General features: G+C 41.8%; 1 protein-coding gene across 19 annotated transcripts in view; it reads right to left on the reverse strand.

Annotated features, from left to right (window-relative positions):
- LOC117265653 (uncharacterized) overlaps positions 1–16,988 on the reverse strand; it is a 42,829-nt gene that overhangs the window by 23,393 nt on the left and 2,448 nt on the right. For 9 of the 19 annotated variants that reach the window (XM_078171816.1, XM_078171828.1, XM_078171827.1 and 6 more), the window contains exons 1-9: positions 14,614–14,739; positions 6,802–8,093; positions 4,672–4,983; positions 4,439–4,543; positions 4,195–4,313; positions 3,053–3,271; positions 2,258–2,345; positions 1,717–1,869; positions 660–757 (exon numbers count right to left, since the gene is read on the reverse strand). In XM_078171816.1, the coding sequence (XP_078027942.1) occupies positions 660–757; positions 1,717–1,869; positions 2,258–2,345; positions 3,053–3,271; positions 4,195–4,313; positions 4,439–4,543; positions 4,672–4,983; positions 6,802–8,093; position 14,614 (2,387 nt within the window). In that variant the 5' untranslated portion in view covers positions 14,615–14,739. Of the gene's footprint in view, positions 1–659; positions 758–1,716; positions 1,870–2,257; positions 2,346–3,052; positions 3,272–4,194; positions 4,314–4,438; positions 4,544–4,671; positions 4,984–6,801; positions 8,094–14,609; positions 14,854–15,583; positions 15,729–16,988 lie in introns of those variants that run through there. The other 10 variants (XM_078171829.1, XM_033640264.2, XM_078171831.1 and 7 more) reach the window with 7 other exon arrangements.

Consider the following 16,988-nt stretch of genomic DNA (forward strand, 5'->3'; position numbering starts at 1 on the left):
TTTAGTAGTTGCAACTTCAGGGCTGTTTCTGGTTTAACAAAAAGGATCATACTCTTTAACAAAAAAGTCTATCTCTGTCAGGATCCCGCCAATAAATTGTCAGACACAATCTGAGCCATTCAGCGGCAAAAACAAGCACTTCTAGTGGACGTACATTGGCGGTGCGGACATATCCTGTGTGCTTACATTGCAGCCTGTTTTTTTCAATACTGGATCAATTTCAGAAATTGTTCCCATTAGTCACTTTGACAGGAAAACACTGGGAAAAAGGGTCCAGCTTGAAAAATACCATTTAAATACATCTTACAATTTCATTTCTGTGATGGACCTGCGTATCAGGAGTCTTAGTATAAATTACATAATTTCACATCAAAGGATTTTACATTCCCTGAATATTGTCATCATTATGCAACAAGGTTAGCAACAACTTTGACCTTTATCTTACTAAGTAGACAAAACCTTAGGGGTTTAATTCTAAGGTCAAGACCATGGGTATGTAGCCTTTCCTCAGTGGTTAAACTGCCAGGGAGCCAATATAAGGCTTAAGCTGCAGAGAGCAGTTAGCCAATTATCCAGGGGACAGGCAGAACCTCAGAATGACCTCTGTTGCCGGGCAGGGAAGTGTCATTCAGAATAAGGTGAGAATGACCTGGTCTTACCTGAAGAAGGTATGGTGTTCGACGCAAACTTTCCACAGCTTCTTCGAGGCTTTGTAGTTGGGCAGTTTGAAGCCAATTGTGCTTTCATACTGCTCTTGCTGTAAGAGAGGAAACAAATATTAAAAGTTAAAGTCTATTATAATGACCTTGTGTTGATCACATTATTGTGCCATGCATGCAGCATGAAACATGACATACAAACATGAAACATAGGTCCTGGAGCAGGGTTGAATACACATATTGTCAATTGACAATTTCTTAAATCAAAGCATTGGAAATCTTATTTATAAATTATTTTAAATGCAAGCTATAAAAACGCACTTACAGAAAAGTGTAGCATCAAAACCTGAATTGCAGTTTATATGATTTTGTTTGTATTAAGTGGCCTTGAACAGATTGATCCAGCTGTCAAGTCTATGTGTATAGCTGAAAATTATAAACACTATGTCTCCATTAGCTTTAAACAAACAACAATTCCCAACCAGTTGAAAATAACACAAAACACAACAATGCAATTATAATCCAACAACAATATTATAAATCTAATACTAATGGCACCAATGGCACAAGTACGTAATTAAGGCTCCAGTGTGTCCATAACTAAAATCCAGTTGTTAATCTGTAATAATTTGCTCTTCACAAAATTCCAAGACCATGGTATCAGATAGGTGGAGTAGGATTAAGGAGAAAATAGTTGTGGTTTGCATGTAGGACTGTGACGGTATTGATATACTATGGTTAAAAAGCAATGTATCAAGGCTTGGCGCTTTATCAGAAAAAAAAATGTACGCTTAAATATACGCTTGCAGTCTAAAAAGAATCCCTTCAACAACATGGAAAACAGTCAGCAATGATAACTACACCATAACTATCTAATAATGATTATTGTGTTTGTTATAAATCGTTTCTCACACCATATGGACAATAAGGAGCTCAACCCTGCCATATTGCTGTCATGCAGTTACTATCACAGCCCTGTTTACACGAGGTAGATTGACAAGAAAAGCAATCTGATTCAAATATACAAAATTAATGGAAATTATAAATCCAGATTTACCTCTGATGGCCTGATTTTGATAAAGAAGCTGCTGCGTTTGTAGGAGATCTTGAGCACTTTGGGCCAGGGGAAACGGTTGATCCTCAACTTGTCCTTGTAAACCATCAGACCACTAGAGCAAACACCCAGCGTGATGTCAACACCGTCAAGATCCTGTGTGCACAGAAACGGGATGAAATAGTTATCATATTATTGCATCACAGCACGCCATCACCCTGACCCTGCAGTTACAGTAGACAGTCACTGGGAGGCAGACTTTCTCACACTATAAAGGACATGGAATTTGAGGTCATGGGGTTTGAAATGATATTAATCTCTTCTTTTTTTTCTGACTGGGGGCTGACATCAATTTTGTAATTAAAATCTGGGCACTACTGATGTAACACAAGCATGCTGCTGCAAAATAACGACATGCATGAATGAAAATGTATTTGGTAAATACTTTATGGACATTTTAGAATTCCCATTAAAAAAGCTGCACCATCAATGAAACCACACAACACAAATCTAAACAGTTCACATATTTCAAATTAAAACCTACCTTAGCTTGGTGCAGGTCAACTCCATACATGGCCAGTTTCTTGGCATTTTCCAGAAACAACATGTCGGCCTGGGCTGGACTCATTGACCTGGAAAAACACAGATGATGAGGGTCTTATCCAATATATAATTTACTGTCAGGATTATTTGGAGGACTTGTCAAGTCATCCATTTAGGGAGAGGCCCTTCACAGTTTGTGTTTGCTGAGCTGTGCTTACTCAAACCAACAGGGACAGTTCACACCAACATAAAAAAAATACTTATTTTTCCTCTTAATCCACAGACCTTGTTGTGAGCTGTCTCATGTAGGAACGATTTTCTTTCTACCAAACTACACCTGCCAAGCATTCAACTGCACAGAAGGAAGGTATAGACTGCTAGCTTACCTAGCATCGCTGAGCTATCTTACACTACTGTCCAACTGGAGAGGGATGCCATGAATGTTTACATCTTGTACTGTCACAATCCTCTTGTCTGTTAGTAAAACATGCTTCCTTCTATGCGGTGATACGATTGGCGGGTGTAAGTGTAGTAGACATAAGAGACATTGCTGTTTTCAAATGTATTTTTTTAGTGCCATCTAGTTCCATTATATTCAAGAGAGGGCAGACATCTCTGTGGCTGATATCACCAACGCTCGTCAGCTCACACCAAAACAATCCAGACTGATGAATAGCACTAATGGTAAGAGTAAAGATTAAGATTTGGTGGAAACTATTCCTTTAATGAAAGCTACATTTTAACTTAAGACTACCATCACTATTTTACTCAATCAATGCCCATCCCCTTTGATTACCTGTATGTGCGATGCAGCTCCATCACCTTCTCCTCCAGCTCTTTGCTCTGTCCCGGGGCCAAGCTCAGATCCTTAACATAATCTGGTCCATGAAGCTCTGGGTCATACTCTCCCAGCTCTGACTGGGCTGTGTAGGAGCCCAGCAGGGACAGTGTGACAAAGGAACAGGGAAGAACACCACGCATAATGTCCTTCCTCAGCTGGAGGCACAGGAAGTACCTGAAGAAGACGTGAAGGGAAAAAATAAGCTCACTTATGCAGACGATAAAACTTTGTTCTGCTTTAAATTAAAGATAATACAAGATTTTACTGTAGTGACGACATTTCTGGAAATACACGCTTGAGAGTTAGCTGAGAATTCCAAATATGAAGCTAAAGCTGACAGTTTAGCTTAGTGAGAAAAAGGCTACTTGACTCTGTCCATAGTTTAAAAAAATAACCTACCAGCTAGGGATGGGAATTATCAATTCTGCTTACTGGTCCAATTCTTTATCTTTATCTTATTGTTTCCTGATCAATTTACTTTATGGAAAAAAAGTAGGCCTACAGAAGTTTTCAGCGTGAGTGCAACTGTTGTATTACCTCTGAGTCTGACCATAGTGCAGATGAAATGAGAGAATATCTGTAAAGCATTCATTTTTATCTAGTTTTTTTTTTTTTAGTAAAAAAAAAATCTGCTAAGCCTGCCTGCATGGTGTTAATGTTATTATAATAGGATAACTCAGAAACAGACATGCTGCTCATTTCTGAGGCAGTGGCAAAGTGTTTCAAATATGTGGTATTCCTGGTATTAAAGCCTGTTGTGTAGAAAGATGTTATGGCATACTGCTGGTCTTTTCAACCTTAGCTGAAATGATCATTTTACACACATTACAAGCAGCATTATTATCACGGTTCTTCAAAAAATTAAACCACGCTTTGCGCTGTTTCTTTATCTCCTCCATGACTTTTAGTTGTAAGTTTTCGGCACCATAGACATCAGTTTGACATCACACAATTCCAATAGATCGGACTAATTCGACCTGGTTCTGTTACTCAATTCCCACCCCTACAACCAGCACCTCTATAGTTCGCTAAATAACATGCCATATCTAAATGAAAAAGCAGATTGCCCCAAATGTCGAGCTATTGGAGACATTCACCTGGTGAGGTCTTCAGTGAGCTGTGCTGGATCAGGAGGGTAGAACTTCACGTTGAATGTAAACTCATACACAGCACCTGACACCTGTTTCCGGATCTCTTTGGTGGATTCCAACCATGTCTGCGCAAAATGAGAAAAATAAAACAAATTACCTACTGCTCACAGCTAATTTCAGCACCATTTAAAGTATCTGGTTATGCTTTTGCAGAGTAACTGGAGCTACAGGAGCAGAAAAAGCAGCCTACCTTGTTGGTTGGGCTTTCCCAGGTAGCGAGGCCAAAGTAATCTCTCTCCAGCAGGTTGACATGGTCAAACACCTTTGTAAGAAGTTCTTGGGCTTTAGCATGTTTCTAGAGACAGAGGGAGACACAAACAGACAGTGGGATATTAGCGAGTCTTCATGATCATGAGTTTTACAACAGCGATAGCCACTGCACAAACACAAGACACCATACTGTAAATGTGGGAGGTCTCTTACGTCAAGCTCACACTCAAACTGAGTGTCGTCGAGTAAGGTGACTTTGCATTGCATGGTTTTCTGACGTTTGGAGCCTTTAGCCTCTTCTGTCTTCTTTTCAGTCTTCTTTTCTTTTACAGGCTTCTCCTTCTTCGCCTCTTTCTTTGCCTCCTTCTTCGTCTCCTCCTTTGCCTTCTCCTCTCCTTTGTGTTCCTTCTCTTGTTCTGCTGGTTCTTCCTCTTTTTTCTCCGTGTCCTCCTTCTTCACCTCCTCCACAACTTCTGCGGGCTCCTTCGTTATCGCAGCTTCGCCCTTGTGTTCCTCTTGAGCCTGCTGGGAGAGACAGCACAAGTATGTCAGATACAGATGAAAAGAACGTAGGAGGACTCTGTGGTTTTTTTCTTTTCTTTTTAAACAATGACAGCGCAATAATTAATACAACTACAGATCGTAGTTAGCAGCAAATACACGGCTGTTGATACTAACTGTAGGCAGATTAGAGTTACATTTAAGACTTTTTTAATGCCACTAAGATTGAAATTCAAGACCAATTTTACAATAACCAAAACTGAAGAAAAAAAAAAACCACTGAAAACAACTACATGGAGTAAAAGATAATTTTGCCCAAATGTTAATTGTAACATAAAACATGACTTTTTTGGTCCAGTGAGGAGGTCATGTGATCTCTCTTAAATGTATGAAAACATAACACGAGAGTGGAACACATGGTGGAGACAAGGGTAGAACACAACGTTTCTCACAGGTTGTCTTGGCGTGTTTCTCAGTTTAATTGTAGGCTCCACTGCCTTCGTTCCCATCGTGCCGAGTTCAAAAAATGTTGTACGTTAAATATACTGAGCCCCATATGCGTCGCCTTGTACTGGTTTCAGCCATCATGCTGCAAAATCTTGGTTGAATTTTTGTTAAATTCGCACTCCCCTCATGCCGTCCAGGGTATAGTGACAACTAGCTAGAAAACAGTGAATCTTCTGCTTTAAGCATCCTGGCAGCAAACAAAATATGAGTGTTGTTGTACTATCCTGATCTATGTGTTGTTACTGTGAGAGGCATTTAGTAGTTTTTTTTTATTTTTAATATCTGTTACAAATAATTTCGTGATTTTACAATCCAACGCCAGAAAAAACAACTCATAAAATCCTACTTTCCATGTCTGGGCATTTTTAAGACTGATATAGAACACTGTCACACCAATTAAGGCCTTATTTTTAGATTAATGAGTTAAATTCCTTTTAGAATTTATTAAGCATCAGCAGGAGCCCTGTGTAGTGTCAGAGCAGCATGGATCAGTTTTGTTTCAGAGCAAGCTTTCAGATCCAACCAGCACAGTTACTTTTGCTGAACAAGCTGTCCACATCATAAAATATTCATGACAAAGAAAAAAACATGTGTTCCTCTACTACAATCCAATCTGCTGCAGGATTTTGTATATATGAGAGCTCTGTCCTCTTCTCAAGTCACACACTCATGATTAAAGAAAAAGTTTTGGGAAATGCAATTATTCTTCATCACATAAGTGACATGAGACGATCGATACTACTCCCATATCTGTCCATTAAATATGATGCTGCAGCCAGCAGCGGTTAGCTTAGCATAAAAACTGGGGGCAGGTGAAAACAGCTAGCCCGGCTGTGTCCTCGCTGCCTACCTGCACCTCGGAAGCTCGCTAATTGCTTTAACATGCTTTATCTCCTTTGTTTAATCAGCACAAAACCAAAGTGTAAAACGACGGGGGGTGAATGAATGTGCGTGACTATTTCTTGGCCTGGGACAGCAACCTCTTGGAATCTTGTTACCACAGTGGCAACCAGAGGAGACTCTCAGAAGTTGGTGAACCCGACCAATAAACAGTCTGGCACATGAGGTACCTGTGAAACCAGAACGTGTCATTTTTACACTTTGGATTTTGTTCAGATTTAACAGACAAGATAAACTGTTAATTGTTGAACTTTACAGATGCTGGTAGGTGGATTTTGTCACCTTTGGACTGTTTCTCCCTGTTTCCAGTCTTTGTGCTAAGCTAACGGGTTGCTGGTTGTAGCTGTATTTAAAGGACAGACTTCTCACCTCGCTCCCTACCAACAAAGTGAATAAGCTGTGTTATGGTGTAATATTTGTCAGTGTCACGCTCACCTGTGTCTCTCCGCTGCTTATCGAGTGCTGATCAGGAGCCTGCTCAGTGTCTGGCTCCGTTTTAAGCTCAGGCTCTGGAGCTGCAATCGGTGCTTTCACCTGCTCCTCACTTGGCCCTTTCGCCTCCTTCTCCTCCTTCTTTCCTTTGTTCTTCCCCTTCTCTTTTTTCTTCCCCTTCTCCTCTTCCTTCTTTTGCTTCTCGTCCACCTTTTCCTCCTCCTTCTTCTTCACCTCCTCTTTCGCCTTGTCGTCTTCTTTCTTTTTTGGCTCCTCTTTTGGTTTCTCCTCTTCTTTCTTTTTTGCCTTCTCGTCTTTTGTTTTCTCCTCCTCCTTCTTCTTGTTCTTCTCCTCTTCTTTCTTTTTTAGTTTTTCGGCCTCTCTCGCCTTCTCTTCTTGTTTCTTCTTTGCTTTCTCTTCTTCTCTCTTCTTGGCCCTTTCTTCTTCCTCTGCTTTCCTCTTTGCCTTTTCCTCCTCCTTCTTCTTCACCTTGTCCTCCTTTTCTCTTTTCTTTGCAACCTTCTTGTCAACCTTTTCCTCCTCTTTACCCTCTTTCTTTTCGGCTTCCGCCCCCTTGTCTTTCACTTCAGCAGTCTCCTTCTTTTCTTCTTCTTTTGTCTCCAATTTTTCCTCCTTCTTTTCTACAGTCTTCTGTGCTTTCTCCTCCTCCTTTGGCTCCTCTTTTTTTTTCACCTGCTCCTCTTCCTTTTTCTCCTCGTCGCTTTTCACTTTCTCCTCATCCTTCTTCTCTCCTTTCTTCTTGGCGTCTTTCTTTTTCTTTTTACTGCCCCTCTTCTCAACCTTTTCTTCCTCCTTTTCTTTCTCCTGTTTTTGTTCTTTCTCTTCCTCCTTTTTCACTTCTTTTACCTCTGGTTTAGCCGGCTCTTCTTCACTTTTCACCTCTTCCTGCTTCTCCTCTTCTGCCTTGTCAGCTTTTTCTTCTTTGTCAGCCTTCTCCTCCTTGGCTTTCTCTGCCTCAAACCCCTCTCCCTCGGAGCACTGTGAGCGGCGTTTGAGGAAAGAGGAGAAGAGGCGAGAAAGGCCTTTGCCAGCAGAGGTTCGGGTACGAGGCTTTAGCTGCTCCTCCTCAGGGGAGGTAGCTACGTCAGCAGGCCCAGGCTCAGAGGCCTGCTCCTGGGCCTTCTTGCTCGACTGCTCCCCCTCCGGCTCAGACGCAGCCGCCTCTGGCTTCTGCTTGTCCTCCGGTTCGGGTTCGGGCTCGGCGCTGCTGGCCTTCTGCTTGCCCTCTTTGTCCGCCTCGCTCACTGCGCTCGCCTCTGTTGTCATGGTAGCCACTGGGAAGGAGAACAAGGAGAGTCAGAGATGGAGAAAGGTCACGGTGGTGTACAGAGTGTGACACTCCACAGCATGGCTATACTTGGAACACAACAAACAAGATTAGGAGCAGTGGACTATTAGCCTGTGTGTAGGAAACATTACATTACATTACACTCTGCTGTGAATGGTGAGCAAACTGAACACATGGCAGCCCTGGGCAATATATATATAATTATTATATCGACATTTTGATATTAGAGTAGATATTGTCTTTTGGATATCGTAATATTGTAAGTGTTGTCTTTTCCTGGATTTAAAATTTGCTTTACAGTAAAGTGATGTAATATTCTGAAGTTACCAGGCTGTTTTAGCAGAAACAATTATTGAATTAATTGTTTGACAAAAATCAGAATCTAATCAAAAATAAAATAAAAAAAAAAAAAAATAATAATAATTGTGACTGATGGTCTTTTTTCAATTTTCTGGCATTTTATAGGTCAAACAATTAATAGATTCTGATTAAAAGAATGATCAGAATAACCGATATTAAAAATAATAATTATTAGCTCAAAAACAAACGCACACAAAAAAGATTTTGGTGTGTTATATCCCAAATGATATGACCAGGATAGGCATGGTAAAGGTGTAAAAGAAAAAAAAAAACCCTATCATGCAAATAGGGTTATCAGTATGCATGCTCCATTATTCTCACTTATAGCTGATGGTCTTATCAAGAGCAATTTACCATGTTCAAACAATAAGTAATTTAAATAGCCACTTTAAGTTATTGTTATTTGCATGAATGAGACTTATTCCATAAAACATGAAGGCAACTGCCACCCACAGATTAGACTCCAGCTCAAACACACATGCTTACACACACATACACAAACACCACTTCACCACACAATAGCCTTCCTTGTTGAAGAGTGTCTGTGTGTCTGCATGGAGTTCTGTGGGCGAGCTCACAACGCTGCCTATCGCAGACTCATTAAATCTCATTGACACAAAGGAGGCATTCTGCTCGTGAGCTACATATGAGCACCGCTTGGATCATCCTCCTCGCCAAGCATGCCTGGCTCTCCATTTCACACACACCCTCCCTCCCACCCACCCTGCACAGGTCATCTGAGGCAGTAAATGGTCAATCAATCGGGCAGTGCTGTAAATCAATGAGCAGGACTGCTTTATCAGTATCTGCCTTGAAAATACTGTAGATAGAAGCAAAAATGTTACCTCCTGTCCTTTTCAACCTGATTGTACAGTAACTATAGAAGATACCACGACTGTTATATAATATTTAACACAGCAAGGTTGGGATGTGCGTGATTAGTCAACTAGTTGGTTAAATGTTGCCACCCTCGCTAGTCAGCTGGTCAGTTGAAATAATTAATAATATTAATTTTTCTTCACTGACTTATTTCGTTTTTTACGATAGACAGGCTGTTTGCTATGTGAGATCGTTAACTCAATGAGTGTAATTTCATGGCCATGAATTACACATCTATGAGGCCCTATTATAATCAAATTCAGGATATGGGTTTTTACGTGAGAACAGAGAGACGGAGTTGCTCACATTCCTCATATAATTCCTGGTTTCTTTCAGAGTACTCCAGCTAGCATATTCGGGTTTCTCATAAATGGAATATAATGTTTATATGCTCAAATACATAAAAAAGACACTCCAAAAACCCAATTATAAACAGGTTATTCATGTCCATGTAAAATCACCCAATGAAAATGCCATTGTAATGATCAAGCATGTTTCCTAAATATTCATTTTCCTAAATAATTTTTATTCAATAAATGTTATTCTCAAACTTATAATAACTTATAATGTGCAATATTCCTAATAAACGGTGCAAAGAGCTACACATTTCATCGCATTTAAAACACAATTTGGGACTTGAAACATGTGATTAACGATTTCAAAAGGCTCTAATAATCAACACAATCTTTTTTCAGATAATGTTTTATCTTATAGATAAAATTACGTTCAACTTTGACCATTTCCTAAGTTTTCTTACTTTTACACTAGTCGACTAGTTTAAGTTTAAACTTTTGTCTAAACGTCATTTGCTGTTGAGAACATCCCTAGTACATGCACACTTGCCTATGCATGATGTGATTCATAGTCACAGCACAAGGTCCCTGGAGTTTAATGCACATGACTTTGATTCACTAGTTTGGCAGCAGGAGGACAGATCTGGTATAATTAGAAACTTCTAACCAGCTGATTGAATCACACAACTGACTGAAATACACTGCAGGTATTATGCAATCACGCTACCCCTCTCCTAAGTGAGACATATCAGACAGTTACACAGGCTTGCATCACAATCGATGTTTGTCTTCAATGAGACTGATTCACATCCTGTCTGTACCAGGCATTGTCTAATTGCTGACCGATGCAGCTGTGTTTGTCTTTTCCATATGTAGTTCAAGTCGCACCCTGCCTCGTATGGAGTGGGGGGAGGGGGAATGCTAGACAGGCAGACCGGCAGGCAGCCCAATCTTCCAGATGTACAGGGCTGTCCCAAAGGCTGCAGCCTGGCCCTCTATACCATACACTTCCCACTGGCACTACAGGACAGCAGGAGGGGAGGAGGGGGTACGCACACAGACCAAATCCTCTTTAGCCCTCCCATTGTTTGTGTCCAGTGACCAATAACTGTGCTGCACACTATAACTAATCCTGCCAACCCTTCCCCCCACAAGACCCCCCATAGGCCTATTCCCTAGGTCACCACACACAAACACACACACTCACATACGCACACACCGGTATGCATCAATGCTCACAGGCTCCTCTGGGTCTTTTAATGCTCTGTCATCTCAATTGTGATTGTCAGGACACAGACATGCTCCTAATGGACCAGCTGAGCTTGTGTCTGCTGCCTCCTCCATTTTGTGTTGCCTATCTAACATCTCTGCTATCAGCCAGCTGAGCAGGACTAACCTGCATCATGACCAATTGAGATAGCGGCAGCCATACCGCGGGATCTCTAAAAAGCAGCATCAATCTCTCATAATATGAGGCAGATTTCTTTTATGGTGTGGGTGAAATATTGCTGTACTGTAGAAGAAAAAAGTCTGCCCTCAATCCTACATAATTAGTGCCTCTAATGAGCTAAATTATAGATGAAGTAGGCCACCCTCCAGCAAGAGAGAGCTCTCAAAGAGCTGCTGGATCAGGTGCAAATGCCAGGGATGGAGTTCAATCAGGATTTGATTTAGAGTTTCTGTGACTCTGAATTGAGTTTAATGCTCCCACAGGATGATGATGTGAGATTTGATTGGACTCGGTGAATTTTACTTAACGTTAAAGTCACATTTTACTTGACCTTAGGATATTTAAGGGGAGGAAATGGCTTGCATTTTGTGGAAATTCATTACTCCCCATGCTTAAACAGTGTGAGCTCCAATTTTATTAATAGTCCTAATTAAAATTATGCAAAACAGTTTGAATCGATGCTAACCAGATGATTTAACTGCGACTGCTAATTGGTGATTACTCCAAGTCTCCAGTTTAATAAGACATTTTCCAGAATTTGTGGATATGTGGTATTATTTGTCAGTGATGCTGCAGTGCTGCTGCTGTGTGCTGCGTGTTACTGTGTGTGTGTGTGTGTGTGTGTGTGTGTGATGAAACAAGACAAGAGGGCTGAATGGGGAAGAGCTTGCAGATGAGGAGGTGGAGGTATAGTATATAAATAGCTACATGTGCTCAGGATGCAGGGACTCATTAGCCTTTACAGACAAGCTCATATCTATTTCTGTTCACAGTGTACACGCATATGCACATGTGCATACATGCATGCACTGTCGCAAATGCACACGCAACTACATATAACATTGTCTTTGAGACTGAGGAGAAAGATTTTGTTTGTTTTGAGTGAATTCGCCAAACACTGGTCACTGATTGACGAAACATGAGCTGTACAGTAACATTACACTGTAGGAATACTAGGACAAAAAGAAAGCATGTTTCCTGGGTACTGAGAGTAGGCTTAAGGAATTAGAAGGAGTTTAGAGTTAATCATCCCCCAAGTGACCAAGTGAGATTATCTCCATCTATCTACCTGCCTACAGTATCTATCTCGCTCAGTATCAAACTATCCCCCTCCACTCTGATTCTCTGTCTCTCTCTCGACTGTCTCTGTGGTCTGCCTCTCTGGGTGTGCGTGCATCTGAGTGTGTGGGAGAGAGGGAAGAGCTGGCAGAAGCACAGTGGCGATCAGCTGTGCTGATTCATGGTTTTATGTGGGGCCCCGCCTACCTGGCTGAAAATCAACAGAAATGAACTGAAAGCCAAGATATCAGTCCTCTGGCCACATGGTGGCTCCTATTAACCTCTGCAAGTAAACACAGGCACACATGCCAACATACACGCTAACACGTGCCGGGATAAACTGTTCATATGTTCAGATCATGCAAACCTGCCCAGCAACATCATGAATACACACAGAAATATCTTTAAGTCACTGTAGCATACACATGTACTTTTATTAAATGATAGTGCTTTCAAGAGAACAGAGAGACATATGTAGAGTGACAAAAAATGTGCTCAAACTTTGAATGAAGCGCTGTAATCATGGATTCTGAGACACCACATCTCCTGTGTGTGCTGGGTGATCCTCAACAAAAAGGTAATGAGCTACAAAAAGGTTTATTTTAGTCAAGTCCTCTGTGTAAACCTATCCCGAACCCAACTCTTCACTGATCAATACACACAGATGGTCTGTCAACCTGATGCTGTAACATGAACCGACATGGGAAAAGAATGAAGTGGCTTGATTGATTTACTGCGGTTGCCCTGAAAGCAATTCTGAATCCATCTCCAACATCGCTTCAGCCAAAGCCCACTGAAGGAACAGCAGATGTGTACATTAATGCACATTATGAGGAAAGTGTTCTTTTGTATGTTCGACACACACAAAATCCAGATCAGTGTCTTTGGAGCAGAAAATATTAAAGGATTTAAAATAAGTACTGTCCTGTAAACTTAATGTATTATATTCCAATGAAGTAATCCTGCAATTTTATTGCAATGTGATTTTAGAAGAATTTTGTAAATATTATATTCACTTTAACACGTTCTTTAAGCTAAGCAAACTGACTCCCTCATTCATGAGGAGAAGAGCAAATGACTCTGTACTGTATGTGGAGTCTGTTCCCTGTTCGGTAATGCACACACAACAGAGTAGTAGTCTAACTGCACGAATGCATCATAACTCCCAAAAGAGGATTAACACCAGCAAGCTCTTCTGGGACCTCGGTGACCTCGCTCTCGCACAGCAGAGCCGAAAACATCCTTCAGCATCACTTCAGCAGCTCTGTGTTCACAACACTGCTGATTCAGCAGGGCAGTGGACCCCAGGCACCCGGGTCTTATCTCTGCCGTTTTTTAACCTCTGTGTTTACCACTGTTGCACTTGCCAGTGCTCCCGCATTAGTGCTGCCTCTGTCTTTCCCCTCATCCTCCCTACGTCATATCTGCAGCGCTTCATAAAAGATTATCTGACTATATATATCCAGCGGTATCATCAATGGAGATGAGGCTTATTGGATGAGTTTCTCTTAAGTGTATAGGCGTGTACATACACACACACACACACACACACACACATTAACATATGCCACCCTCCAGCGAAGATGGATATTTTTAACCCATACCCTCCTCTTGGGGTAAAAGCAAGTCATGTGAAGCGGAAATCCAAAAGCAAAGCCATCTCTGAAAACAGCGTGAAAAAACAACAACAACTGAGGAGACACGTTCTTGGAAAATAGCTGTAACACACCTCACAGAGGAGTCTGACATGAAGTACATCATGTGGCACAATAACTGCTTAACATATGAATGAGTTAGGGGATGAAATATGGCAATCACTTCATCTTTAGGCAGTTAATTTCTCCTATACATCATATATTATCACCTAATGTTACATTATCACTGATTTTCAGATATTTATATTGTACAGAACATATCTGTTTTTCCTATTTAGTCATCATTTATTAACACGATTCATTAGAAATTTTGGTAGTTTATAATATAGCCTGACACACACATATTTAATACATAAATAAACAATTTAGTTTAGTGTGAGTTTCCTTTAACACACAAGCTGTGCGCCCTCTTTTAGCACCCTCATGCCCATTCATTTTTACAAAAACAACTGGCACATGCAGAGAAAACACATCGCAGCCTCCGCTGATACGGAGCACTTGTTATTTATGGGGATGTTGTAAGACAGCTACTGGGCTATTTTAATTGCGCGATGTACGGGCTATATAATTTAAATCGCTTCAACAAACCATGGTTTAAACATCGCATATTACCACAGCCTTACACGACTTCAATTTCCAACTTTTTCCCAGTGAAAGCGCACAAACAGTTGCGTGCCGTATCGGGCCAAAGTGCCAGGGTATTTAAACAATCTGTGTATGAAAATGGCGCCGAATGTACAACAAAACAAATAAACACTAACTCATCCCCACCGCCCGAGCAGCTTGAATGTTAAATTTGGGCTTACCTACTCTTGGATTAGCATCGATGGGAAAGCAAACAGCACAAAATCCGACAAAATCCTATATTCCGCACGTTCAGAGGAGAAACAATGTTGCGAAGCGACACATGCTTTGTTGTGCTGAAGGTGTCCGATGCTCGTAAAGGGGTGGAGTCTCGCACTGAGGCTTGGACTTGAGTTGACCAACTGAGCACCAAGCCGCACGCCTCACAACCGCATGCCGAGGTGGAGGAGATGGACGCAAGTTTCATATTCTACTTGCTTCATATAAGGCTGTGGTAAAGTGTGAGGATGCTGCAGCAGTGTAACACTAAAATAAGTGTTTAAATCTGCATATATTTACTTGTATCTTTAAAATAATGTCTTTGCATTCTCAACCCATCACTATGTTGGCACAACAAATTAAGCCTTCATCCAAAAATCCCAAACAGCCGAGCCAAAGGGTGCAATCATTAACACAGTACAACGTCCAGAAACAGGAGGGAAGCAGAGAGGCAACAGGACCACTCCTCAGAGTCCTGCCCAGTCTATTCAGGCACCAACGTGGTGCATTCATGTGCACAGTGTGAGGCTGTCAGGACTACAGCCCTCACACAAATGGTGAGGTATTAACAGAGGGATGGTTTCAAATTCAGTGTGAAAAGCTGCAATGTCCAACACCAGACCCACCATCAGCTTCACCTTCCACCTTGTGTACAAAATTCAAAAACAAACCAGCACACACATGTGCATCCGCTCATGTGTACACACATACACACTAACTCTTTATGGACTCCGGCATGGTCCCCACCCATCTGCCTGACCCCATTAGGGCCATACGGCTCATAGGCAAAAAGGGGGGAAGTAAAGAGGTTCATTATTCTCACAGCTACCCGGGGTAAGCCACCATCACCTTTGTCTCACAGAGGCAACTTCGTGTGGCATGCACAGCACCGTCACATCATTTCTGGGCAATTTGTTTAAAAATTTAAAAGTCTTACCAAATCTGTAAATCTTGTCATGAAGTCCAAAAGAGGTAGCAAGACGCAAGGGACAAGAGGTCTCTCTTGCACGGTAACAGTCGTGTTTCCTTCTTTAGACTTTGATCACTGACACAGTGATGACACACAAGCAGTACAAAAACCAGTGGTGTTAAACATTAACCGTAGCACGGCGCATTAACTGGGACAATCCAATGAATCCGAGCTGGGTTCAAACAGAAAGCGAGTACTTTTGGATGCAGCTCATTTGTGTTTCCACTGCTTGAGTTTGGGATGGAGTGAGGAAGTCAGAGAGGAAACAGAAAAAGAGCGAGGTAGAGAAACAAAGACTGCATGAACTACTCGCGTTGCCTTCAGTTGCTTAGGAACCCCTGCCCTGCCCTGTGCCTACTGCAAGGAGCAGGTGTTGAGCTGGACCCAGGAGAGGGAGGAGAGACACAACGGAGAGGGGAGGAGAAGAGGAGCAGCACTCACAGACCCACAGTCCCTCGAGACAGTGACAGACTGGAACCACAGACTCTGAGACGACACACTCGCACAGTGGACACACCCAAATACACTGACGCACACTTTCTGTCCCCCCCCACCCCCCCGTCACTCTTCCTCATTTGTTCAAAAGCACGGGCAGACACGCACATGCGATGGAGCAGTGCATTACTCCAGCTGACTGCATGGGAGGTTATGTTTGTTTGGAACATCTTTATCCCTCTCTGGCTCCATCACTCAGTGATTACATAATGTCCCATACCCCTTCCACTGTATTCATCTCTCGTTGACTTTTAATACTGCATCTGGGTAAGCATCTCACTCACACACACACACACACACACACACACACACACACACACACACACACACACACACACACACGCACACAGCACTTCCTTCCCTCCCGTATCTTATGTAAAACAACTTGTGCAGCTTTGAAATTGCTTTAAATATGAATTCTGAGTGCATGTGATGGAGGCATGGTTGCAGGGGTTTTATTTGTGCTCTGGATCTGAGCTCTCAAGAGCACTAACGGGATTGATGGTAACAGCGCATCAATATTCATAGTGCACCATTATGTTATGAAGAATTCATGAACCAGGAATGTTCCGTGTTCCTGCTCCTTCCCGCCGGCAGACATGTTGCCCAGCCTCCTTGTTTTGGGCCAAGTTGCAGTTCTCACCTTCATGCACACTTCAGGGAATCTACATTTCACAACATGTTTGCTTCTTCCTGACTCTTCAAAGAGAACAGTCAAAACATTATATTGTAGATTAAGTCTATCCAGTGCTACTACAGAGAATAGGGCAGGACAACTATCCAAAAAATATGAGCCATGGATTTTCTGCAGCTACTGAAACTGCCATAAATATTTGCATCCAGGGACAATGCAAAGCGATAAGTCAGACTGGAAAGG

This window comes from Epinephelus lanceolatus, chromosome 10 (assembly GCF_041903045.1).
Source record: "Epinephelus lanceolatus isolate andai-2023 chromosome 10, ASM4190304v1, whole genome shotgun sequence".
NCBI classification, from domain to species: domain Eukaryota; kingdom Metazoa; phylum Chordata; class Actinopteri; order Perciformes; family Serranidae; genus Epinephelus; species Epinephelus lanceolatus.